Raw genomic sequence first — 27,171 nt, 5'->3', positions numbered from 1 at the left:
CCACTGGGCAAATGATACAGATGATAAACAATCTGGAGTGTGTCGTACCGCCGTGTAAATAAAGCTAAATTAATTCCCGCTTCCTGCAGCACACTTGTTTCCCTTCGGTTTATTTACCCCTCAACCTGCGCCAACTTTGTTTATCCTAAAAAAAATTTAAAAATCCCAGAAGCCACTTGAGGCCCCTCAGGGTCTCCGTTCCAACCGCAGGTGAAGCAGCAGATAAACACAGATCTGTGTGGCTCGACAGCAGCGGCCTCCATTCATCCTGAGCCCTGACGCTTCGCTCTCGCTGCGACCCATATGTCTGCTGATTTTATTACGAGCCGAGTGGAAATCAATGGCCCGAGACACATTTGGGGGCCCATCCGCTTGTCATATCACTCATCAGTCTGTTGGCTCTGGCTATTTGGGTCCTGTCACCGGGACAGTGGCTGAGCGCGCGGCGTGATTGATCAGGCTCTTCTTACAGATCGCTGATCAATGGCTGTGGGTGGGGCGATGGATCTTTCCTTTTCCCCTCTCTCTTCTTCTCTTTTTCTCCCCTTTTCGCCGGCCTCTGGTACCGGGGCGTGATGTATGTGATGTTTCCATGAGGTGGACCGGATGACTGACACGAGCCGCCGGGGAGGCCGGCTGACTGGCTGGCTGGGAGATCGTCACCCACACGGGGGTTTGACATGGACGATGCACAAACACACACACACACACACACACACACACACACACACACACTTATTCCCTCCACCACACACTTTCTTTCCTCTTTTCCTCTGTGCAGAACGCATATCACGGTGCCATACTGATGGGCTCTGCACTACAAGTATGAAAACTCAACCAATCAATGATATTAGAAGATCATTGTTCCCCCCTGGGAGATCCTGTTGATCTGTTATTGGCACATGTTAGTCTCTGAATAACCACCATGAGGGAAACAATCAATCAAAGCTCCTGAAAGATCCTGACAGGGTGAGATAAGTTCGGAGTGATTTTTTTTTTTTTATTCCACTTACAAAACATTTTGGGACTCACGATTGACAGATTTTCTTTGAAGAGTCCATATTTAGAGGCGAGCTTCAGAAAACACATAATCCAAAATGCAACATGATAGTGTCTTGTAATACCTTGCGTTTGATAAATGGGAATTCTCACATTAATGCCCTCTCTAATCTGAAGAACAACTCAGAAAGCTGGAGAAGACGTTGACATTGTACGACACTGAAACACTGTTGTCACATTCTGAGATGACGCACATGAACACACCAAACTCGGAAGAGTGACTTCCCAATTCAGGAGATGGGACAATTTGAGGAGCATGTGAATGCAGCATTAATCCTACATTTCCCATAATGCAACACGATAGCTTTTTTTAAATTACTGTTCATACATGTGTTATCGGAATTATCAGAAAGAAGTTCAGTGTCCAGTGTTCAACGTGATATTTTAACAGCATGTGAACGCAGCATCAGCATCCTCAAAGTTCACTTCTTTCACCCATGACCTTTTTCTTCTTGCCATTAAAGAGTGCAATTTTAAATAACCCAAGAAATTAAAGATTATAAATAAATACATTTTCTAAATAAAGATAATTACTACCTGATGGCGCCAGCAGAGAGGTGACCGTAGGAGCCGCTGGTGGAGGAGCTGGAGCGGGAGTTGTTGAGCATGGTGACGAGGGAGTTGGGCGAGTTGCGGATCATCGTCTGCAGGTCGAAGCTGTGCTCGGAGAGGGGCGAGATGGGCAGCGGGCGCTTCCTGCTGGGCCGCGATGGAAGCCTCGGGCTCGAGAAGCGAGAGCCTGCGAGACGAGGAGAGAGGAGGAGGAGGAGGAGATCAGAGTCAGAGGAAGAAGCCAAGTGGCTCCTGTGAACGGGAAAGGTTAAAATGCCACATAGGAGTGTAACCGAATGCCTATCTGCCTTTTTGGAGAAGAGCATCGGCCAAATTCCTACAAATTAGTTACAGATCGGGAGAGAGCGTTTGCCGGGTTTCTACATGCTTTTTACTGTTCGACTTCATCCAAACTCTAACCTAATCTAACCCCAGCAGATGACATTTTTGTCAATCATCAGACAAAAGGCTCGTCTGAATGAGTGTTCAGCTGTCACTTGATGCACTGCTTGCATTTCATCCATGAGAAAACATGTCTTTTATGTTTGGAGAAATGCTCTGACTGTGTATGGTAATATTTAATCAAGTCCAATTTGACTCGTTATTCAAATGCAATCAGTGTTGACTGGAAATACTAAAAAGGGGGTTTGAAAAGGTAAAAGGCGGAAACGGCACAACCATTCTCTCCGCACATACAATGAGCCACGGGTAGAGATTAAAACATGACTTTTGTTGTCTTTTCACATGGAGATGTCACAAACAAGACAGGGAAAAACAGAAGGGAGACGGAGGGAGGAGGGGGGAAAGAAAGCGCTGAGGGGATGTCGGGCTTTGTGCGTGAACTGACACAATGACTTTGTGACTCAAGACTTGGAAATAAAACATTTTGAGTTATTTTATAAAGGCAAACAAAACCAGCTTACGCAGCCCCGATAACCCCCCTCCATATTTACGTCCCCCACAATCCATCCATCTCCCAAACGTAAATGCTCCATCTCTCGTTTGACACATCCAAGGCTCCATTCACATGGTAATCACAGTGTGTGGATGTGAATGTGTGTGCGTGTGTGGACGCCTCTGTGGTGTTCTGGCATACGTAGGCCCGAGTTTTTCGACTGCGGCGTGAAGCTGTATGGAGAGCAACACCCCCTTTACATTGTCACTGTATAGAAAATCTGTCCTTTTTTTTATGCCTTAGTGTTCAAGAGAAGGGCATACATATATACATACAAATTCACGAGCGCACACAATTGCTAAATACAATGTAGTTTGTCATATAACGCCCCTCGACACGTCTGATTTATCACTATTTCTTTAGAATCCTGCAATGAAAAAAAGGAACATTTTTACTCTCCTGGTTTTTGGACAAATTCCACCTTCTACATTCAGAAATTTGACACTTTTTAAACAAGAAGCGAATTAGGAGAATTCACTTGTGGTGAACTAGGAGAGAAGGTGAGGGTGGGGATGGGATGGGGGGTGGGTGAGCGGGGCCGGCGTCCCACCACTGCAAAGCCTCATGGGAGTGGTGTTTATTAATGCACAGCCCAAATGATAAATCGGCCGGCCGGGGAGACAGAGAGAGGAGCGTCCAGGCTCGTAGCAGGACTGTCCCTCTAATTTCCTCTTGATTTATGGACGGGATGGCTGGTTACGTGCCGCGTCATTAATTCTTCCGGCCAGGGAGGGTTTAGACAGGCCGGACTGACGGCGTTGGGGAAATAAAAGGCCGGCTCCAAAACTGGTGTTGAACCCTCGGCGACACACCTCGGGGCCACCTGAGAGGGACGCTTTCGCAGGGGAGGGCTGGAGCGCGGATGTGATGCTGGACGGAAATCATTCTATGTAACAGAAAACTTATTTATAATGACAGTAATCTGATTCCTCAGAACTGCTTAGAATAATATTTACAATTTACAGATTAGGGCTGCAACTAGTAATGAGGATTAGTCAATTTAAAGGGGCACTATGTAGTTTTGGAGAGGAAATTCAAACTCAGAATTTTAATATTTACAGTACTAATGAGGTAATAATACAAATTCTTTTCCATAACTGAATAAACAAGCTGTTCTCAGAGGAAAATAAGGTCAGCAGAACACAGATGGCAGGGTCCGCCACACATAAAGGATGAAATTGTGTCAGTCGAGAAAACAAAGTGAGTTTGTTTATTTAGTTTCTTTAGGCATAAAAAAAAAAAATCAGTCAGTGAAGATCTTTCTTTTCTGCTTAAAATTTCCTCCCCAAAACTACGTGATGCACCTTTAATTATCTATTAAATGTCAAAAAAATTAGAAAAAAGGCTCATCACAGTTCTTTAAACTTTAAACTGCTGCTTTAGTCAAACCAACAGTCTAAAATCCCCCAGAAAACTTAATTTAGCATCATAAATGACAAAGAAAAGAAGCAGATCCTTCGATTCATGGAGACATTTCAGCTTTGAAGGCCAAAACCATTAATTAATTATTTAAATGAATCGATTAATCCACTTTTTGCTGTAGCTCTAATAAACAGTGTGTGTAATTTAAAGGAAACTATAATCAGCTGCTACAAATGAGGGTTTGTTTGTATTAAACATGAGTTTGAGTGTTAAAAAACGTTGCCTATTAACGGGAATAAAACGCCATTTTAAATTGAAGGAATGGCGAGTGAATTAAAATGAACTAATGAAGACCACAAATACAGACTTTAGTATCGTGATCTACGAGAGCTGTGGCGCTAATTAGGCAGCACGAAACACAGACAATAGCCCATTAAAGCACCAATAGGCAGGACAGGCCCATTGTTTCATTAGCACAAGTCTCACTGAAGGTAATTACACTGATGTGAAATAGACTAAAATAGCCGCAGTAACACGGTAGCCCAGATTATCAGCGAGAAGCCTCTTGACAGACTCTGCTCTTTGTATGTTTTTTTTTATTTTTTTTTCCTTTCTTTCTCCCTGAAATCCAACAAAGCTTTAAAGTGTTAATTTCTCAGCCGTTGGAACACACATTGTTGAAACATGATGAGTTATTACCAGCAATGATCACAGGCGCTTTTTTTTTTTTTTTTTTTTTTTTTTTTTTTAAAGTGGAGGAGCATCGCATCTCCACTTAAATTTGGCCCTAATTGTTTTGTTTCAGTCTATTAATCTTAAAAAGTGACACAGAAGAAAGGATTTCTCCGGTGATGAATGGTGGGACATTCCAATTCCCACTTAATAGCAATTAATTTTCTGATACCCGCACAAGTTTGGCTAGTTTTAATTAGTTTGTTCAGAGGAATCGGGGGAACTTCACCCCGGATTTCCATGAAAGCGGCGTCTGCCTGACTAAATACATTCTCATCAAAGGGAAGCGGGGTGAGGCTGTCCGACCTTTCTGAGATTCACTGTGCGTTTAATTTCCTATTTACACTTTAAAATAACTCATTAGCATAAGTCCTCTGCACACAGTCCTGAGCCCAACACATTAAGACAATAGCTCATTTAAATCGTGTCACAGTGGAGCTGCAGGTCTCTCCTCGCCGCGGTGGAGCTGCAGCTTCGTCTATATATAGTGTTTCCTAAAGGTGCGTTTTCAAAAGGTTGAATTCCCTCCGGGGCCACCCATGTTATAATGTGCAGGTATGCAATAATGTGTTGGGTGCAATCCCAGCAGGCCGAGGATCAGTGGGTGTCTTCTCTACAGCTGAGCTACATGTGGCTGAAAAATCCTTTATCTTATTCATTTTTACTTGTTTATTTTACCACAAATTGCAATAAATATAATTTTACTGTGTATGTAAAAACTGAAAGACTCAGGCATTGTTTCCTCTCCTATATGTTGATGGAAAGTCAGGTGAAGTTCTTCAGTCCACAAAACATTTCTGGAGCTTCACAGCAAAACAAGAGAACTTGAACTTTAAAAACTAGAACTTTAAAAAAGACGTTAATGCAAGGTCGCGCTAACACTTTTAGCTAAGTGGCTACAGTGAAGATTTATTCTTTAAAAATCTGTGTTAATAAAGTCTTTTTCAAATCAAATTTGGAGAGTTCAGGGTTTCTGGTGATTTGGATTACGCCTGACAAGTGATTTGGAAACATATTAATGTTTTAATATCAGGTGATTTTTCAAACTTTTTAACAGGTCTCCATCCACTTCAGTTGTTTAGGAGAATGCTGCAACGCTGATTTGCTGTGAAGCTCCAGAAAACTCTGAACGAAACTGTCAGCATGAGACAGAGCAGATAGTGACTGAATTTTCATTATAGGGTGAACTCATCCTTTAACCTAGATGCATAGACATGAATTGCCAAATCAGTGCTCAGTAGAAAAAATACAAGAATTCACTGACAACCACAAACCTCCAAATTTGGTGATCTGAAATGCTTTAGGAAAAATTTAGTTCCTTTATTTTTCATGCTTGGAAAAAACTATTTAAAAACACTTACAATATGATAATACTATATGTATTACATTTAAGCTTAATTTTTTTCCCAAATTTATTTTATGTTTTGTTTGTTGATGTCTTTAAATGTAATTCTATGCCCTTGTACTTTGAGTTGCCTTGTCTGAGTTCTGCAATACAAACAAACTTTCCAAACTTTCCAGTGTTCATCCAACTTGGCGACTGTTGTGGAGAACTGATTTGTAAACCTGAACTTGGCATCATCAAGTTGGGAAAACTCCCCATTGTCTGTAAATCTGTCCCTCGATAACTTTTGGACCTCAAGTATGTGGAATACTGAAGAAAAACAAGCGATCCTGGATCAGCACTTTGAAACGAGCTTGTCTGTGTGTGAGTGTGTCTCTCAGTCACGAGTCATGTGTGACATCAGTGCAGACTTACTCTCCATCGCCTGCAGGTACTCCATGTGCAGGGCGCTGGCGCTGGTGGCGCCGGCTGTAGCGGCCACAGAGGGGAGCAGGTCGGTCGCGTAGGGGCTGCGGTGGCCCGCCAGCAGAGCCATCTGGTGGTAGTACTCAGCCGTGGTCAGACCTGTGTGAGGGGCTGGAGCAGGAGAACGACGGGGTCAGCAAAGAGAGGAACCGAGGCAACCAGAAAGTGAAGGTGACTGATGAGGGAGCGAAAGGGGAAGGGAATTAGCCGGCGAGGAGAAACACGACAGGGAGAGCACCTGCACGGGCGCTTACAAACCTGCGTTCATTTACATTAGATGATAATCAGCTCAGCAGAACAGTAATGAGCGCATTAGCAACACCATCAAGTCGAGCAAAACAGCTGCACGGGGAGCGTCACCTGAAGTGGAGGGCCTCACTGGGAATTACCGGATGCTTGCTCAGAGATTACGGCGAGCGAGCATTAGCGTTTGATTGATGCACTCGTGGCAATAGCTGATCACCTCACAATGCGGCTCTTGAGCGGGCCCTTTCGCTCCTCTTCTCACTGTTTCCCCTTGATCACTTTGAGAAGAGAGAGCGCAACGGAACGTAGATGTGTGTGTGGTAAAGAGCACGCGAGCCGACACATCCTCTGCCAGGGACGGCGCCTGTGTGTCGTACAAGTCGGCGGCTGCAGTCTGCAGATATGCAACCTGCTCCTTCGACTCAAAACTGCACGAGAGGAAAAAGAAAAAAAGAAAAAACAAAAGGCCTAAATCTGCACCAGATATATCTGCATGCATGAAGATACAGCGAACGATTCTGCCTCCACTCCACTTTCTCTCTCTCTCTCGAAAATCCCCTCTCTTCTTCAAGTCATTCCCTTAGTTATAGTGTTGTAAGTCCTTGAACCGTAGCCTAAAAATAAACATCTGGTGGTGGGCTTCCTTATGCAAATACTCGAAGAAAGAGAGAAGGGGAAAGACTAACACTGTGGTTTTGGATGCAAATATAGAATCGGTTCAGACCCACGGAGAGCCGCGGCTCGTTTCCCCCCCAACACCCGATCCTCCAATTGAGGAAATAAAGAGAAAATAAATAAAGAAACAGTGTATGAGGAGATTTCCTCTTAAGGCTGGCCTGCATGCCTGCAATATGCATCCATGATTGGTTGAATGAACGTAAGGGAAAAAATTCTAAATTAATTCGATGTGGGTATTATGTCTTCGGTGGATGAAGGGGGGGGGGGTTTCTTAATTGTCTCCACTGTTCCGCCTTAGCTTTGCTTTTGCATTCAGCCATAATGTGGCCCATTCAGGAGCCACGCACGGAGAGAGAGAGAGAAAAAAAAAGGGGCTTTGCGGAATTTTTCTAAATCAGAAACGCTGGCATCCGAGTGCGATCCTGGGGGCAAAAAGCGGGAGTGCTGGGAAGGAGGGGAGGTGGAGGTGGAGGGAGGAAGGGGGAGGAGGGGGGAGGCTCTCAGTGTGGCACCCCAGAAAAACTTGCCTCGGGACTCTGTGAGCCACCGGGTGCTCCCTTCAGCATTACAATAGGATCAGGGGCGATGCCTACCTCTGAACTCCCATCTCACATAGAAAAAGAGGGAAAGAAGTATTGTGAGGGGAGGAGCACGGAGAAAAAAAAAAAAAAAAAAGATGTGAAAAGCAAATGTGTGGTGGCGTCGGCGAGAGGGTGGCACTAAATCCCACCCACTTTTAAATCTCCATTAGATTCTGTTAATTAATTCATCATTATTCAAATGCATTTTTTTTTTGGTAGGGGTAGGGATAAAAAAAAAAAAAAAAATGCATACTGAAAGAAGGAGGCTCCCTGTAAGCGTGGTGATATACTAACAACACAAAAGCTGATGGGTTAATTAATCAGAGGATTGATTAAAGGAGTAATTAGGTGCCTCATTCACAATTCACAGCATTATGAAGTGAAAAGAGGGGATTGTGTGGTAGGCTTGGAGGAACTATTTTCGATTTAGAGCGAGCCGGAGGACCGCTGCACATTACGCTGCGGTAATGGAAAATTGGAGGGTTAAAGAGTTGGATACTTCCTGTTTCGCGAAAGAAAGGAGCGACGGAGTGCAAGGAGAGCGGGAGAGGGGTTGAGCGAGGGTGAGAGCGGAGACACGCTCGGCCTTCACTTAAGACGCTGCTTTTAACAGACCGGGGTGAGACGGAGTCGAGTGTGCTGGTGGAGAGGAAGCGCTCCCTGCTCTCTGCCACTTTCTGAAACACACTTCAACGCGAGCTGGGGAGCTAAAGTGGGTCTCCGCTGCTGAAGTGCCGAAAAGGCTGATGGCTGCCGACATGAGGGCCGTAATGGGTCATCAGGCGCCTTTCAGGACCTGCGAAGGTGACCGTAGATGTTTGGCAATGAAACTCTATAATAAGCATTTTCAGCAGTTTGACTTTTTTTTGCTGTTTTGTTTGTTAACTTTCCTGAACCAGATTTTACTTCGAGTATAACTTGGTTTTAGTCAATCTTAGAAAAGAGAAATACACTTAAAGGTGCAAAATATGGACAGGACAGAGTTTTGTGCTCTGAATAAACTTAATAAACAAACTGACCTTAAACGGCAACACAGTTTCATACTGTTTTATTTTGTTTACTTCGGCGGACCCTGCCACCTTTCTAGCTTCACACAGTGTTCTGGGGACCTGATTTTCCTTTCAGAACAACTTGTTTATCAAGTTATAGAAAAAATAAATATATCTGAGTATAAATACCTCATTAATATTGTAATTTAAATTTCTTCTCCAATACTACATAGTGCCCCTTTGTATGTAGTCTATAAATTGTATAAAGAATAGTTGTTTTGTCAGTCAGCAGTACAAAACCAAAGGTATTCAATTTCAAATAATATAAAACTAAAAAAGAGGGTAAATATGCTTTATTTTTACTTAATATACAACCTTATTACTCAACAATTGCTTTCTTCATTTCATTTTAGCATTTTTAGCTAAAAATCACATCATTAGTTGATCAAAAATGTGAATTATTTGCTGGTTCCAGTTTCTTAAATGCGCACAATGTAGTTTTGGAGAAGAAATTCTAAACTCATAATTTTGAATAAAACATTTCTTTTCCCATTTACTGATTAAAGAAACTGTTTTCAGAGGAAAATAAGAGGTGGCAGGGTCCGCCACATGTAATCAAAGTTAAAAACAGCATGAAATTGTGTTGTCGTTTAAGGTCAGTTTGTTTATTCAGTTTATTCAGTCGTGAAAACGAAAAGAGTTTGTTTATTGCAATGAAGATCTCTCCCTTCTGATTAAAATGTCTTCCCCCAAAGTACATACTGCTCCTTTAAATCTCAGGGTTTTCTGTTTTCCCTTGTCATTTAAGATGGAAGATTGTGTTTGGGATGTTTGGGACACATTTTGTAGACTTAACAATTCATTTTTAGATTGTGAATAATCGTAAGTTGCAGCCCTACAACCAAACTTTTCACACTATCCTGTTAAGAAGAAACTGTATTATAAAGTTGTTGTTTTTTTTTATTTTGTTTTCTTTCTATTTTTTAATTTCCTGGTTCTGGTGTCCCCTTTAATTGATTTCCCAGTCCAAACCCAGGACAGGATCTGAAGAAACAAACGCTCCCTGTAGGACACCATAACAACCGACTGCCCCCCCCCCCACCTCCACAACCCTGAACTTGAATCCGACCCTCCCTCGGTGTGCGCGTTGTAACTGTACATGACCCTGCCTCTCACTGATTCATCCTCCAGAGATCTCTGACATGACTCACAGATCAAAAGGATTAGCCTCCCTCCAACCTGCGCCCCCACCCACACAGGCTGCGCCACACTCATAATACTCCCATCCACCCGCTCCCTCGCTCGGATAACATCTCGCCAACCCCTGGGTCTTAATAGAGATGGATCTGGTTGCCTCTCACCTGACCTCCTCTGATCTCAAACAGGAATTAAACTGATACAGAGAATCGAGATTCCCCTCCTAATAGCAATCGAACCTCGCTAATCAATTTCAAATATCATTTTTAAGGGTCTGCTGAGGTTTTTCATCAGGCCATTTCTGCTCCGCCGCGGTTGCGTGCAGATGTTCGTGTGTGTGTGTATGTGCGCATCATACTTTCACGCGTCGGTGTGTGTTTCACTTTATTCACCATCTGCAGGGCTGAGGCCCCGGGTGGCTGACAGAACCGAGATGGAGGGGCTGCTGTGGAGCGAGCGGATGTAGTCCATGTATGGGTTGATGTAGGGGTGCGGAGGGTGAAAGGGCGACTCCGCCCCCACAGAGGGGTTCCGCTGGGGCGAGATCCGGATGAGGGAGATGTCGGAGAAGGCTGGACTGCCCGCTAGCCCAGGAGGTCTGCAGGGAAACACAAAGAAGGACATATAGGAAGGAACATGAGTGCATGTTTTAAATGAGCTACAAACTCAAATGAAAACTTTCTGCAATCACACAACACCGTCGGTCTCAGATTGATTTTAACAGGTCATTTTTTTTCCAGTTAAAGGGGCTTTTTGAGGTGTCAGATGCCGTGCAGATTGTAAAGCCATTTAAGGAAAATGTGTGATAGGTGATAGTGGAAAAGAAAACACAGGAAGAACATGAGTACATAGTTTAAATGCGCTGCAAACTGAAATTAAAACTGCAATCAGATGCATTTCTTTGGAAAGCAAGAAAACCCTGATACTTAATGCATATCTGTGATACATGACAGTAGAGAAGCAAAGTGAAGTAAACACAGGAGGAACATGGTTACGTGTTTTAGATGTGCAACAAACTCAAGTGGACGATGACCACTTTGATGATTTTCACAATAAAAGGGCTTTTCGGTGAGTTCAAGTATAATGTGGGTGTTGTATGGTGTAAAGATGTACGAGGCTCTTCAGGTAAATCCTCCATGTGTGAAAATATAAGAAGTCCTAGATGTCCTACCAACTCAAATGAAAACTTAACGCAATCGCACGCATTTTGTTTGCTCCCTCGGACTGATTTGATTTGATTTTTGGGATAATGCAGACGTTGTATGCTGTATGAACTGTAAAGCCACTTAAGGCAAATTTGTGAAACGTCCTACTGGGCTGTTTAAATTAAATTGACCGGACTTGAGAACTCATCTGCAATTCACAGGAGAGACTGACGCAAGCTGAACCTTGTGAGCATTCCAACCGTAGACGCTTATAACAAACGATGAGCAGAAATTAACTCCTAACCCAGCAAAAATGATAAAAAAAAGAAAAAAAAAGAAAAAAAGTTACATCACCACATAAATCACACATCACTACACTTGGGCTCAAAACTGGTTTTGCTCTTATGTCAACAACAACGATCCAGTTGACTCTGAACCTTCAGCGCAGGGGCATCACGCTCGACTCATTAGGCCTGACAGGCTGTGACAATCCAGATTTAACAACTGTGGGTGGACTGGCCGTGGCGAGGCCAGACAAATGGACTGTGACACTATCTCTCTCTCTGCATCTGCAAGGCAGAGAGCAGAGCGCCGCATTCCAACTGCTCCCTACGCAGACATTTCCTCAGATCAAAGGCAGCTTTCACCACTGTGTCTTAATCAGAGGGAAACGTTAGACCGAGCTCACCGCTGGCCAGCGCCAGACAAGCAACGCTACACCACTTTACTCAGATGGCTTCGAACTTGGCTCCGAGCAGAAACCGTGTACGGAATCGCGCATGACGGATACAATGTTGTACAAAATCCATCAGCGAGTCTCACACAAGATGCACAATCTTTTTTTTTCTCCTTTAAATAGAGCCAATGAGCCGCTATCAGGCATTTCTTCTTTATCACGAACCTTTACAGTGAATCGCCTCTGCGGTACGAGATGGGAAATAAAGTTGAGAACAATTGAGAGAAACTTCTTGGGAGCTAAGTTTGAGATGAACTAATTTGTCTCCCTTTCCTATAATTGGCTAGGAGGGCTCGGAAACTTCATAATGACGGCCTTCGCCACAAAGGCCTTCCCCCGAGGATGTGGAGAAATCCACATATCAGCCAGACATTAACAGGCTAAGAGATTAGACTGAATTAGCCCCTCCACTTCTCTGTGGCTCCCCCGGTGGACCAGTCTACTGTGACAAAAGACCCCAGGAGAAGGAGAGGATGAGCGAAGGAGGGAGAAAAAAGAAAAAAAAAGTGGGGGTTTAAGAAGGGAGGTGAGGAGGGAGATATGGAAAAGGGTGGGAAAAAGACAGGGTGGGGGGAGGAAATAGTGAGAGACCTGGCCCAGAGTTTGTCTCACAGTGACCTTGAGCAAGGCCAGGGGAGCGGAACAGCCCAATTACGACCTCCGCCCCGTCCCCTGATCCCCTACCGGCCCCTCCGTCCCTCCACTCCACAGCCCCGCTAATGAAAGAGCTCAGGCCAGGGCCAATAATGAGCGCTGAGGAGCCGGAGAAGATAGACGCACAGACACATGTGTACACAGGCATTCACACATACAAACTTTGTCCTCAAGGAGCCTTTCTGTAATTAGCCCAAAGGGGCCACAGGACGAGGCTTTCACTTGTCTTCGAGTGTGTGACAACGTGTCTCAGTGATGCTGAGGCAGGTGGATGTGAGGGAAAAAAAGCCCCGAGAGGAACCTCAGCGAAAGCCCCATTGCCCCAAATTGTGCAAAGGTGACGGATTTTAAGGGATCCGACACTGTGACGCGACGCTGAGCCGCCTCACCTCCATTCGATCGGTGCGTTTCTGCACGTCTCCCCCGTCACGAGATTCACGAGTTACTGTTTTACTTCCTCCACACACACACACACACACACTGAGGCCACGCCGAGGGCACATCAGAACAGGTGTGTGAAGGAGTGTGTTTATGATAAGCAGGTCATGGGCCCACACGCCACCATTGACATGCCTCATTTGCACAGATCACAACACAGCTGCTGAGTGACACTCCCTGTGATGTCACATGGCTGACCGTGCATCTCTCTCTCACACACACACACACGTAGGCAAAGGAGGACATACACAGCTGAGGGAAAATGCAACAAACATTTTGAGAAACAAGGGTAACTGGAAAACCTGAAACAAGTGTCCGTTTAAGGGGTTAAACGATTACGAAACTTCAGATTGCGTCATAGTTTTGAGTCAAGGATCGGACATTTTTCGGAACTAACTCTGCTCTCTGCTCTAAACTCTTTATTTAATCTGAGCAACATTCAAGATTTATCCGCAGTAAAGACTAAACAAGGTGTATTTCTGTTTGTCTGAAACGCTCTGTTTTCGCTCCTGTCTCTTTAAGGCCCTCCCCAATACCCACTCTAACCTGATTGGTCGGCTCACACACGACCGAACCAGCACCACTCAGGAAAAACAGAGCAGCTGTGCCAAACGAATTCTTCACGTGCAAAAAAATATCTGCTAGGCATAAATGATGCAAATGCAATGTAGTTGTGATGTCACAGTGTTAAAGGCGGGACTACTGACGAGGCGTTTCATGAGCAGTGTATTCTGTGGGAGAGCGGAGCTTCTGCTGGTTTGGACTTTGACCTTTTTAACTTTTAAGATCTTTCACATGGACAAAAACATATTAAAAAAATCACTGAAGAATAAGAAAAAGAAGAAGAAAAAGAAGAAGAAAAAGAAGGATCAGCCGTGTCCCTGAAATGGTTCCGTATGATGTTTTACAAATTTTCAATTTATGAATAAGAACACTGAAGGAAAAGTAGAAAAAAAACAAAAACGTCATGACTTTATTTCCTCGTCTGGCCCACCACATCCCTACTTGAGTGGAGCCAGATGCCCTCTCCAGCTGCCATGACACTGATTAACCCTGTCATGTGTTGGCTGCGTCTCCCTACGCTGACCCTGGCAAAATGCCGCTGCTCGCCTTGTTTTTTCAATTAACTTAAGGGAATAAGAGCAGGGCCCTGCTGGAGAAGGCACCGGGGAGCGCTGAAAAAGTGGCGATGGGACAACAAAAGAAAAGGAGAGAGCGCACACGTGTTGATTGGTGGAAAGATGGCGGCGCGGTGCGGTTGTTCTTCAGCACATTGAGAGGTGAAAAGGGGAAGTTTAAAAGAAAGAGGTGCGAGGGAGGGCTGCAGGGAGGGAGGGACGACGGTTGGAGCATGAACAGTAGTCGGGAGGGAGGAGATGGATGGAGTGTGTGAAGATACGGCATACGAATCTGAATGGATGGACAGAGAAGAGTTAGGAGAAACGGGGAGCTGGAGAAAGGAGGAGAGGGAAGAAGGTCTCCGGCGGGGTGCGGAGCCAGGTGTGAGGAGGACAGGGAGGGAGACAGATGTTTCAGAGGAGTGCGATGTGAGAAAAAAGCAACGCGAGTGTCCAACGGTCCGCGTTCAGCTGCCTCTCCGGCAGGGTCGTGATCGCCTCAGCATCTGCCAGTGAGCATTAATCAACATGACGAAAGGAAGTAATCTGACAACGTGCGGCGGGTGTGCAGGAATGTTCACCCCGCATGTGATGATGACGTGCGAGCCAGAGTGGTAGCGTCTTAGTTACACCTGATTTAAGATTTACATCAAAGCTGTACCGCAGGCTTCTCAAGAGTAAAAAAAACAAAACAACTTCTCCTTCACTCCCTCTGCTTTCCTTTCACGAGTTTTATAATTCATATTAACCCCTCAAAGAAGACATCCTGTGAACAGGGCACAAGGCGAGACCGAGCTCCCGACATATGGAAGCCATTTCCCCTCACGTGGCCTCGCTTAAACCAGCCAGCGCCTCTTTAAGACATTGCATGTTTACACGGGGCGGTCTGTGGATTTTTAAACTGTCGTCTTACTTCACCGGATGAATACACACTTTGCCAAATGTAAATATGCCCCCAGAAGATTTTAAGGTTTCATTCAGGGGCGTGTGTTCGTGTAAACAGGCCTTGAGTCTTTGTTTGGAACAAGGTTATATCAACACTAATAATTTTTCCTCGGGCGAAGGCTGCTGCAGAAACACACAGTTTGCGGTGGAGGTTGATGACTTCACTTAAGACACAAGGTATCATTGTGGTGCAGCAGTTAAGACCCGGTGGTATTGACACAGCGGTTCTGCTAAAACAGGAACCGTGCTTTTTTGCAAAATACTTTTAGCTCAAGCATGAAATGGTCGCGCACCAAGTGAAATGAACATTTTCTTGATGTGTGCCTCGCCGACGGGTACAGGAAATTGCCGAGTCCAAATCCAATAATCCAGCAACTGTGAATGCTCATAGAACCGTCGTGTTTTTTTTGTTTTTATTTATCCAGAGCAGCTGATGTGGTCCAAGACTGAGATTTGATCAAAGAAAAAAAAAAATAGTAAAAGAGGAGAGTCACGATACCAATCAAGTCCAACTGAGGAAAGAACGAACGCCAGCCCCGGTGGCTTCACACACTCTGGCTTCATGACTCTGCAGACATGAATTCTCTCATGTGATCTCATGGGGAAGCAGACTTAAACTAAACTGAGATTAACATGTTACAGTGACAAAAAAAAAGAAAAGCAGAAGGTTGAAGGAGTCTGGATGATCGGGGAGACGTGGCCAACACTGGTTTTGTATTATTCAGCGACAACTGGAGGTGAGATTTTAAGTTGTTGTAAACAATTGAAGGCTAGCTAACGTTAGCTTAAAGAGTCAGATGGCAGGACTTTTATCGGAGAAGGTTTATTAAAAGCCAAGTGTGTAAGATTTAGTGGCATCTAGCCTTTGCTGTTTATAATCACCTGAATACCCCAAATACAAAGACACATGAAAGGCACTCTCTAAAACCAGTTTTTGTTTTTGTCCAATATGGGCTGCTATAGAAACATGGCGGTGCAAAATGGCCGAATCCATGGAAGAAGACCTGTCCACAAAAGGCTCATTTTAGGGCAGTATAAACACAATGATCCTTAGTTTTAAATGATTATCCCCTAAAAGATAACCGTGAATATTATATTATATTTCCACCAATAGATCCTACACACTGGACCTTTAAGTCCTTGGTTAAAAAAACTGTTACCTTGAAGTTTTCCCTATATTTCAAGGTGATGATTGTGCACTTTGAAAATGGTGTCGTCACACATACGAAACATACAGGAAGGAGAGGTAGCAGGGAATCAGAAGAGCACAGTTAAACCCATCTTTCATGACACGTTACACCTGTGGCCACAAGGGGCTGAGCGAGGTGGGAACTGAGGGATTTTTTTTTTTTTTTTGGAGGGAACTGGGATCAGTCACATCTTCTCCTCTCCCCGACCGAGGCTGACAGCATCACACACCGACCCCCCCCCCACCACCCCTTCCAACCTCACCTCACTCTCACCACCTCACAGAAAACCTGTGCGCCCACCTCCCACCTCCCACCAAACCCCCCACAACCCTCCTCCTCAACCCCCTGACCCACCCAGCCACAGCACAAGGCTGCCACCGCTCTGAAAGCCTAAACCAGAGGGGAGGAAGAGAGGGGCTCCTGACAGCGGAAACAGAAGCACTTTAAAGCTCCAAACCCTTTCACTGAGATCAAAGGGCCACAGGAACAGAGCCAGCTGAGACCCAAGGAGAGAGGAAAGGGAGCTGAGACAAGAGAGAAGACAGACAGACACGGCGAGGGACAGACACAAACAGAGGAAGGTGGGTATATTCCGAGCTCCTAATGATTCAATGGGAAAGTCTTCATTAGGTTCTGCCATCGAGGCACATTCCAATGACTTCATTTTCCACATTAGTAATGACAATTACAGCAGCCGTTAAAAACGGATTTCATATTCAGGTCCAGTCGGGCCTTCAGTCAAACCGCCGGCCTCTGGAGGACGCCGCCACGCCAAAAGGTGGACACGTTTGAAATTAAAACGTGTTCCGTCCAAAGCCAACAATTTCCTCCCCGAATTGGAAATACTCCACAGTGAATGGTGAATAAAAGTTGTCGTCTAATCGTGTCTGTTTGTTAAGAAGCCAAGTGTACCACACTGGCCAATCACAGTTCATGCGGTTTCCCAGGCAGTATCTCGCATCAGCTAGGCTAATAATGTAGCTACGGTGGAAGCTACTGAAGATAGCATGCTAACTAGCAAGCCATGGCGCGTCCCAGTCCAAAGTTCCTTTGCTAAGGTTGAAAACGTCCCTGGTGCCCCTGAGTTCCCAGTCCGGACCACTAGCCTGCACGCCTTACTAAGCTAGCTAGCTAGCTAATTTAGCAGTTATGCTAGCAACATACTTCCATATTGCACATTTAAAAGATGCTTTTAGCTTTTTCACTTTTCACATTCTGAAAAATGTCTGAAATCCACAAAAACACGGTCGATGCAGTTGATATATTTTAGGCTTTCACCCTCTTGGTACAAATCCAAATGTAGTCTTGCATTAGGGTCACTTTAACAGATCAGATGTTGCGGAGATCTGAACTATGGCTGCAGCCTTCATATCTGAGGTCATCGTTTTGTAATCCTAACTTGTAAATTTCGGTAAAAAGAAGTTCATAAGCAGAAGTAAGAAGTAAGTTTCCTCCGGCCTTTTCTAGTCTGAATTTCCTCCTGTCTGCCATTTTTTTCTCCCCCTCCTGGCTGGGCAGAGTGGACCGCGGGCCTGGCATGGCACGCTGAGGGTTGCCAGGCGTTCAGGGTAAACTATGTCCCCCCGGAGCTGCCAGGGCTCTGTGTGACCCCCTGACATCAAAGGCCTGGGTGGGTTCAGGGGGTGGGGACGGCTTTTCTATTCATGGTCACATCAAGCAGGATTCCCTCTCTGTGGGACACCTCTGGAGGCGTGCCAGACATTCCCATGTACACACTGCACCGTCAGTTCACACACACACTCTCTAGCTGTCCAGTTGAATACACAGCGCTCTCCCTCGGCTCCTCCGTCTCCTCCTCCTCCCCCTCCGTGTGTTTCAGTCGCCCTCGCATTGTCTACTCATAACCAGCAGAGACGCACACACTCGTCCTACCAGAATGACGTGCAAGCACATCCCTGTCGGCACGTATCACTTTCCACGCCACTGGGCTGATAACATATGTTTATCAGCGAGGAGCCGGCGAGTGTGACAGGCCCAAGTCATAACAAACGGGCGCAGGTGTCAGAGGAACTGGTTGCAACTGCCGCCGAAAGGTGTGTCACACATGAGAAATGCCTCTCTTTCACCGTCACCGGAGAATTAATCGCAACCATCGAGATCAAATCTTTTCACCACTCGCGCTTGTTTTCCAAATTACGATCTCGTGAAAAGTTTATGTTTAGGGCTTCGCCACGCAGCGGGTGGGGGTGAGGGGGGGAGTTTTTTGTTTTTCCACGTCGCAATCAAATGTAATTTCAGCCATCGAGATAAGAACGTCTAGGAAAACAAATCGACAGGGCATATAGCAAGAAAACCAAAACATGAAAGTGAAATTACACAAAATGAGCCGGGGTCTTTTTTTTTTTGTTCTTTTTTCTTTTCTTCCTGTAATTTCAAGGCGGATGGAATAAGCGGGGGGAGGAAAAAAAGAAAGGTTTTCTTGTTCTCTTTTGGTCCTTTCCCATGCTTGATTTTGCCCCTTTTATAAATAGAACAATCGTTTTTCCTTTTTGCATGAAGCATTCCTCCTTCATCTCGAAAATTACTTGATGGTTTGCTTTGCTGTTTCGGAGCGAGCACAGGTGGAATTATTGCCCCTTCTTGGTGAGTGTTTTCACTTCCTCTGGCATGCCCCGGGCAAGAGAGAAGGCAAGAGGGGACTCCTGGGTGTTGAAGTGTTAAACTTCTGAAAACAGGGAGGAAGCGCATCTATCTACCCCTCTTCCTCTCATGTAACGTCTCGATGGCCCTGACGCCTTTTTTCGCACAAAAGCTCAGCTGACGCCTGCAGCCAAACAAGGGTTCAGGTTCCACAAACCCCAGCAAAGTCAGGTAATGAGGGTGTGTGTGTGTGTGTGTGTGCGCGGCCCATCTCAGGTGAGGTGAAGAGCGAGTGTGGCCCAGGGGTGGCGAGGGAGTGGCGGTGGACCCCCCCGGCCCTCAATCCGACCGCGTCACGCTGGGCTGCCGAAATGAGCAGCCGCACGGATGGTCCCGAGCAAATCACAAACAATACACAGCGCTACAAGACAGCGGAGACACACTGCTGGAGATGGTTAATCCTTCAGACAGAGATCTGAGGTAGAACAACAGAAAAGAAAGAGGGAGGGAGGGAGGGAGAGCCGGGACGCAGAGGGAGGGAAGTACAGGAGCATCAGGTACAAGACACAAAAATATATGTTTCCTTCTCAGCGCTGTGAAATCCTCCTTTTTTTTTTTTTTCGGACCAAAATCCATCACGTTTGTCCTAATACATACTTCTTTGCGGAGGGAGAAAATGTGGACAGAAGAAAGGCAAGTGCTGGTGGGGAAGTGAAACGGACACAGCCTACTTTATTCTCCCCTATTTCATCCATCTTGTTGGACTAATAAAATGTCAAGTGGAGTTCCTTGATATTTAATCATGAAGTGGGGGGTGGTGGTGGGTGGAGGGGGGCCGAGAGAGCGTGGCGGTGCCAAGCTCAGGCTCGCTTGAAGCTTTTTGGGGAGGCTTAAACACAGTCCTGCATTAAACACCCGGAGGAGGATGTTTCACAAACCCTGCTAACATGAGTGACATAAAAACTGATATGAATGGGGAGGGAATTCCTAATAAGCCGGCGTCGGGAAAACTTTTGGCTCCAGGAACGAGCTTTTAACTAATCCCTTTAAATAAACCTTGAAAATCACTGCATGTGTTCCAAAAAAAAAAAGAAAAGAAAAAGAAAAATAATGATGGACACTGCAATAAAAGCTCGCTTGCATTCTTACAGTTGCGGTCATCTTCGCAGCTGCATCAGACAAACTTTCCCGAGCCTCCTCCCAAAATGTGAAGAGAGAAGTAGCGATGGATTCACTTTTATTTTTCCAAACTCCAAAACAACATTATTAGACGAAACTGTTCCCTATCAGATGTAACGGACAGCGCCATCTGATAAAGGAGAGATAACGAAGGGGTGCCGATAGAAAAGAATCGCTTTATGTGATATGAATTAATTTTCATTGGTTTGTGAGAGTGTAAGAGGAGCGAAACAGGCTGAGATTTTGTGAAGATACACGAGGAGGAAGGAGGTGCAGGAGCTTTCAGGGAGGGGAGGCGACGGGACTCATTTTCTGTAAAATGGTCTTTAGGCGTTTTTTTTCTTTCTTTTTTTTGAAACGTGCGCTGACGTTTCGTATCGTCACGTTTGGTAAATCAAGTCACCTGAAGGAGGGATGGAGGCAAAGGAGGAAGAAAAAGTGAGAGGGAGGAAAAGGAAGGAAGAGGAAGGAAGGAAGGGAGGGACAGATGGAGGGAGGATGGAAAATGAGGAGAGTCGGAGAGGATTTATGACCCTGTTCCCCTGGTCTCGTTACTTGCTGTAACTGGCCCCCAGAGTGGGATCGCGGGGTCTGGAGCCCAGAGATCACAGTAATGGAAATTCCACATTTCTGCTACAGCTACAGCATGACGTCTGTAAGGGCATGGGCTTAAAAAAAAAAAAAAAAAAGAAAAAAAAGCCCTCAATCCTTCCCTAAACTCGATTATTGTACAGCGAAATACTTCCTTAAAGGCTTGTTTGTGAAACGTGTGAAGGAGAAGCAGACGTCAGGAAACACGTGAGGCGAGGCGAGGCGGCGTGCTGCGAGTATCTTGACAGTCGCTGCCGCTCTATAATCGCTCGCCGCCAACGAGAGGAGGGGTCTCTTACAAAGCCAATTAAGGAGCGGCACGGCTCGTAAAAGTGACAGTCCGACACACCCATCAAGCAAGTTACCACCAAAGCCACAAAAAGGCTTTTTTTTAAACTTATGAATGCGATACATCATACAGATTAAATGTTGCTTAAGTTTGGAAGAATGTGCGGGCGTGGGCAGCTCTCAAAGTCTCTTTATTTAAACAATTAAAATGCATTTATTATTATGTTTTAATGATTTAAACCCATACTTTCTCTCTTGGCAACTTTTTTGTTTTTCTCTATGGTGTGGTGTTGTCGAGATGTGAGATGGTACAATACAGCAGCACTGAGAGGCGAGTAAGAGAAAAGATTCTGGTCATCCATTTTCCAAGTCTGGAGAGTTTCCCTCTCAGGGCTTCTGTAGTACTCGGACCCCAAGTTCCCTTAATTGACCGACTTCCTGCACAAACCGTCTCTCTGCGTGCCCTGCTTGGATCGGTGCTAACAGCATGAACGGAGATTCATATTTATTTCAAAAATTCTACTTTTATTTCAAGAAACATCTGGTGGGACAGATCAAATCTTACGGAGGCCCAGCTTTAAACAAACTGACACACTTTGGTTTGATAAGTGTCACTGTCCATTAAGAAGTTTAATGAAAAGATTAATTAATTAGTCGACTGACATAAAATTAATCGATTAATTATTTTTAGTCTTAAATATTGTCCGGTTCCAACGCCTCCATTTTTTTTTTCTTTGTCATAAATCAAGAAGGGACTATTTTTGTGTTCTGGACTGTTAAATAAAATCATTCTGAAAACATCAGCTGTGGGAAATTGTAACGGGAATAATACACACAACTGACATTTTACAGACAAAACAATTAATCACTAATATAATCAGATTAAAGGTGCATTACGTAGTTTCGGGAGAGAAATGCTAACTCATAAATGCAACATTTGCAATGTCAGTAAGGATGAATACGGTGATATAACAAACTGAAATATGTATTTGATGTGCATCATTTCCTTAAATAAACGAACAAGCTGTCGTCAGAGAGGCAACGAGGTCCCCAGAACACCAGTGGTGGATTCTTAGAGCGGTTCTGCAGATATAAACAAAAAGAACAGTATAAATGTTTCTTTATTCCATTTTTTCAGTAGGAACATTTTTTTTATGAATGGCAATCAACTACAGCATAGTGCACCTTTAACTGATATTTAACATAATCATCAATTGCGGCTGTATTTCTCATGCATATTATAATCATTTAAATGCTGCGATGAAACAATTATTTTGCACACTATGCATTATTAAACGTCTCCGATGAAACATTTTAATGGAAATGTGAGCGAAGACGTAGTAGACATAAAAAAAAAAAAAAAAAAATCATATTTATTTAAATGGAGTTTGGTTTGATTCTGATTTAGGAGGAAAATGAAGAAGGGGAAAAAAAAAAAAGGATGCAGTGAAATAAATAAACTGACGCTCGCGCAGCACTGACGGGGAAACATTCGAAATGTGTGTGTAAGCGCGGATGAACACACACACACACACACACACACACACACACATTAGCGCAGAGCTGTTGGCACCTGCCTGTTATCTCTTCCCCTCAGACCTGGTTTTTCCATTGTGCTCCATGGGAGAGCTACAAATTGAGATCTCAAACATGAAGAGGGGGGCAAATGACTCGTGTATAGAAAATCAAATCCACTAATGTGTTACACGTGCAAATTCGCAGGCCTCGTATTAGAGATTAATGTAGCTCCCTCTTTTATCACAAAGTGTACCTTTTTTTTTTTTTTTTTTTATTTCCTTTTCCGAGACATTTATAATGGAGCCTAAAATTAAATTCAGGGGCGAGGGGGGGAAGTAACAGTGGAGACAATGTGGAGGAAATATTTGATTTGATTAGCATGAATTAAAGTGTGACGCAAGGAATTCTTCCTGCCGTTAAGACATATTAAATCACCCGTAAACCATTTAGGAAAGAGCGGGGAAGAAGACATTAAAAAAAAGAACACGTGATATTTTATTTTAAGGGGGAAAAAATATAAATATACGCACGGCAGCAGGAGCAGCAGGGGCAGGAGCAGGTAATCCTAGCCCGGTAAGTAGAGTTTTGGAACATGTCTTAACAGATCTCCACGGGTAATGACTCAACCCTAAAACCTTTACAGGCCTTGTCAAATATCTGCTGTGCCAAACTCCTTCCCCTCCTCCTCCTCCTCCTCCTCCTCCTCTTCCAACCTGCTGGATCCATCGCTCTGAAAATACACAGGTGCCTTCATAAATAGCACGGCCCTGAATAGAAAAAGAAGGGGGGGAAAAAAAAAACTACACTGGCCATTTAGGGTGTATTACAAAAAAAATAGATATACTGTAACTTCAATCTGCCCACATTTCTGCTTAGGCATTTATCTCCTTTCTCTCTAAATCCTGAAATTGCCTCAGAAAAAGAAGAAGAAGAGGAAGGAGGAGGGGAGAGATACTTTCCCCCCTTTTTCACACATTTTCACAGAAGTGGTGCACAACTTTCTTTCTTCCCCGTTTTCTCTCTCTCTTTTTTTTTTTTTTTCCTCCGGTGAAAATTGAAGAGGCTTTATGTCAAATGCGGCTAAAGCCAGCCTCTCCATATCAAACAACGCAGCGCGAAAATTACTGTGGCGATGATAAGGCTGCCAGATAGAGTGGGAGAGGAGAGGAGAGGCGAGGAGAGGAGAGGAGAGGAGAGGAGGAGGGGGGGAGAGGAAAAAAAAAGAGAGGAGAAAAAAAAACTGAAAGGAAGTGACTCTACTCAATTATACTGCAAAATTGGTATGACTGAATATTTTTCATTCAGGTGACTGATAGTATCAGTGAAACTGCAATGCAGATAAATAAAGGAGCCTTCTGTCAAGAATAAACACCATTAATCATGAAGCCAGCTACTGCGTGACCGCCTGTCCCCCTGACTTACTCCATAGAGGAAGTATTAAAGGAGGGGTGGGGGTGAGAGACGGAGGAGGAGGAGGAGGAGGAGGGAAACCAGTGACTGCACCGGAGAAGGGGTGACCTATGAAGTCACACAGAATGGGTTTTGGACAGTCAGAGAGGAGGATGAAAAAGTGGCCCACGTCTCTCCGCCTGACAGCGGCCGTATCTGGACAGAAATTATCAGATGAGATTATGAAATAATCATCAATTCTTCGTGTAATTTATGGCTCCGCTTCACATCCTGTTTTAGTCTAGACGATATTCAAATGCAAATATTTGTAAAGCGAACGCGTCGGGCGGGCTGTGATTTGTGTTCATTTTTACTACAAAGAATCATAAAAAAAAACAAAAAAAAAACGCTGCAAATAACGGCCGTGTTGCAGAAAACATACACGAGTTAGTACAGCTTTGTATCAGGTACTCTCAAGGTAATTAAACTGACAATTCCCGAACACTTGAGGCCTTTATATCACATCTAAATTGTTACAAATACAAAACATATTTATAAATTCTCTATACGCACTGCAAATAATGTTTATTCCACCAGCTGTTCATACTAACTTGATTGTGAATATGATGGGTGTCATTTCAAATATTCAAAGTATTTTGGTTTACGTGAGTGATTATGTTGAAAAATCAACTACATCTGAATTAAAAAACTCAAAATTAAGCCTTTTCCAACACTTTAAGACTTTGTATGAAACCTGGATCAGGCCTGGGGTGATGCAGAATACATGGAATGGGATTACATAACCAGGATACAAAAATTAAAAGGTAGCTGAGTCTCACTCTGGTCATGAGAGGGTCTTCTGACTCGTTATTAAGATTAAATCAAAGTCATCCTATGTATTTTACTTTTCTCTCATCTTCCTTTGCATTTGTTTGGTGTGGAAGTAATCCAAAAGTCACGGGACGTCATCAAGATTTTGTTACTGGCCACATTTTTTAAGAGATGATTAGTAACTGGATCAGAAAACATCCAAACCTCAGTGATGACAGTGTGGAGATCAAACATCTGACTCATGTTGATAATCAAGCATTTTTAAAAGAGTATATTCAAATAAATAAAAACATAACAATGAAAAATTTTACATTCTAAAAACATTCAAGACCCCTGATAGTTTGATTCCAGCTCCTGTGTCACATGTTTGACTAGAAAATGATGTTCAAGTCTGAAGTCCGACTGAAATATCAGCTGTATGAGGTCCTGACACAGTAAAGTCTGATCACATCATAAAAAGCTGCACACTCTCCTCCAGCTTTCTGCAAAAACCTCCACTAGACCCCTTTTGTCTTTCCATTGTTTTGCATGGTGTGTGTGTGCGCGACTACACTTGTGTGTGTTTGTGCATTGCGATGCGGTGCTGTGCCTCGTCCCATCTGGAAGGAGGTGTTGAGATAAGACCGTGGTCTTTATGCTAAGCAACACGCCGCTCCTCTATGCTCAGATTGGGCGCTCTGACAACAGTTTATGTAAATAACAAAAACAACACGGCACACATCTCTAAAAAAGAAAGAAAAGGAAAAAAAAGGAAGAGAAGAAGGAAGGAAAAAAAAAAACTCTCTCTGCCAAAGGCAGAGGACAGCGAGGGGGAAGCGTGCGAGATTTGGAAGCGGTGTGAAATTGGCGAGAATCTCAGGTGCCTACAGAAAATCAAATTCGGAGGTTAACAAGGTGATTCGCTGCATTTTTTTTTCCTTTTACATGAGATGAGGCTTCCGAAGCAACAGCTCACGCAGCCCTCAAGTCAGTTAACTCGTTCCTGCATCATAGTTTCAGAGCTGAGACGTGTCGCGGTCAGATCTCCCCCTTGCTTTACCTTCAGAATACCTTCCAGTCAGGGGCCGGGGGCCCGCAGCTGAACAAACACGCCCCTCAATGAAATAACCACACGGGCTGGGAACACGGAAACAGCCCCCCCACCCGCAACTCTACCTCCACGCTGACAGAAAGTACAGCTCCATGACTTTATTCACGAGCCACACTGAGAAGTTTCTCTTTAGTAGAGTCCTGAAACAGAAAACGACCCACAGTGCATATCAAATAATGTGTTTGTTGGAGAGTAGAGAGTGGAGAGTGTTTTATTTTACTTCTCAAGATCATTTAAATGGTCATTTTTATGTTTCTTAATAATTCTTCATAATTCTAACCCTGTCATAGTAATTAAACCAACCTTAACTTTAACTCTAACCTGGTTCTGAATAAATAAACTAACCTAACCTTATCCCTCAATACATTCAGGTGCTTTACAAAAAAATCTGCACTCACAAATATTTTGTCACAAATCCACAATCAAATCAAACGAGACCAACAGAAGTCCAATCTCAGCACTCTCTTGTGCCTTACAACTTTATAAACTCCTAAAGTGACTCCCAGTTAATTCCTAAATCCACACACGGTAACCACGCAAGTCAATTGCTTATCCCATAAGCATGTTTTGTTGTTTTAGTGGCCCCCATTCACTGCACGAGGGCCCAGGACTCCAGGGTAAACTACGACGCTGATAATTGACTTGTGACGAATACCTCTGTTTGTCCCGAGCGGTCTCCGGGTGACCGAGGGCCGGCGCTGAGCCGCATGAGAGGCCTGTTTTGTTTTGCTGTGTACCGTGGTCGGGCAATAAAGCTGGAATGAAAGGAGCGGTCTCTTCTCTTGGCCCCGGCCTCCCACCCTAACTCCCATTAAGCCAGTCCAGCACAATGGCGGAGGCAGAGGGGACCAGAGCTCCCGTGGAGAGCCGGCTCTTCACCGATCAATGTGTTTATTTAAGCAGGAAGCATCTTCTCTGGAGTGGGAAAGGGCTCCTTTGGCTTATTGGAGGTCAGCAGTTTGCAGACCAGGGACATGCAGATGAAAATATAGCATCAACTTTTGCTGGTCTCGGATCAGAAGAGACTTGTTGTTAGTTGGTTTCATTTCAAGCCGGGGCTGCTGAAACTTGTTCTACTCCTTTTATTTGGCACCCACAAGAAGGCACCCCCCACCCCTCCTCCTGACCCTGCGGCTTTAATATTGAATGGCACATTGGTACCTTCCCCACAAGAATTCATAAACTAACCGATTAGCCTCTGTCTGTAATTGCGCTCTCCCTTGCCTAATAGGGGAGGTGAGGTAGAGAGGGGGAAAAAAAAAAACAAAGGACAGTTAATTTGTGATTTCCTCTGCTC

At 44.3% G+C, this 27,171-nt stretch overlaps 1 protein-coding gene across 1 annotated transcript in view; it reads right to left on the bottom strand.

Moving 5' to 3' along the window:
- Positions 1–27,171, bottom strand: part of gli3 (GLI family zinc finger 3) — a 102,801-nt gene that overhangs the window by 16,761 nt on the left and 58,869 nt on the right. The window contains exons 5-7 of the mRNA XM_037079634.1: positions 10,554–10,759; positions 6,420–6,581; positions 1,597–1,798 (exon numbers count right to left, since the gene is read on the bottom strand). Of these exons, the coding sequence (XP_036935529.1) occupies positions 1,597–1,798; positions 6,420–6,581; positions 10,554–10,759 (570 nt within the window). The remainder of the gene's footprint in view (positions 1–1,596; positions 1,799–6,419; positions 6,582–10,553; positions 10,760–27,171) is intronic.

Source organism: Acanthopagrus latus, chromosome 19, assembly GCF_904848185.1.
Source record: "Acanthopagrus latus isolate v.2019 chromosome 19, fAcaLat1.1, whole genome shotgun sequence".
In the NCBI taxonomy this organism is placed as follows: domain Eukaryota; kingdom Metazoa; phylum Chordata; class Actinopteri; order Spariformes; family Sparidae; genus Acanthopagrus; species Acanthopagrus latus.
Note: the sequence above shows the minus strand (reverse complement) of the source record. Positions and strands in the feature narration are given on the sequence as shown.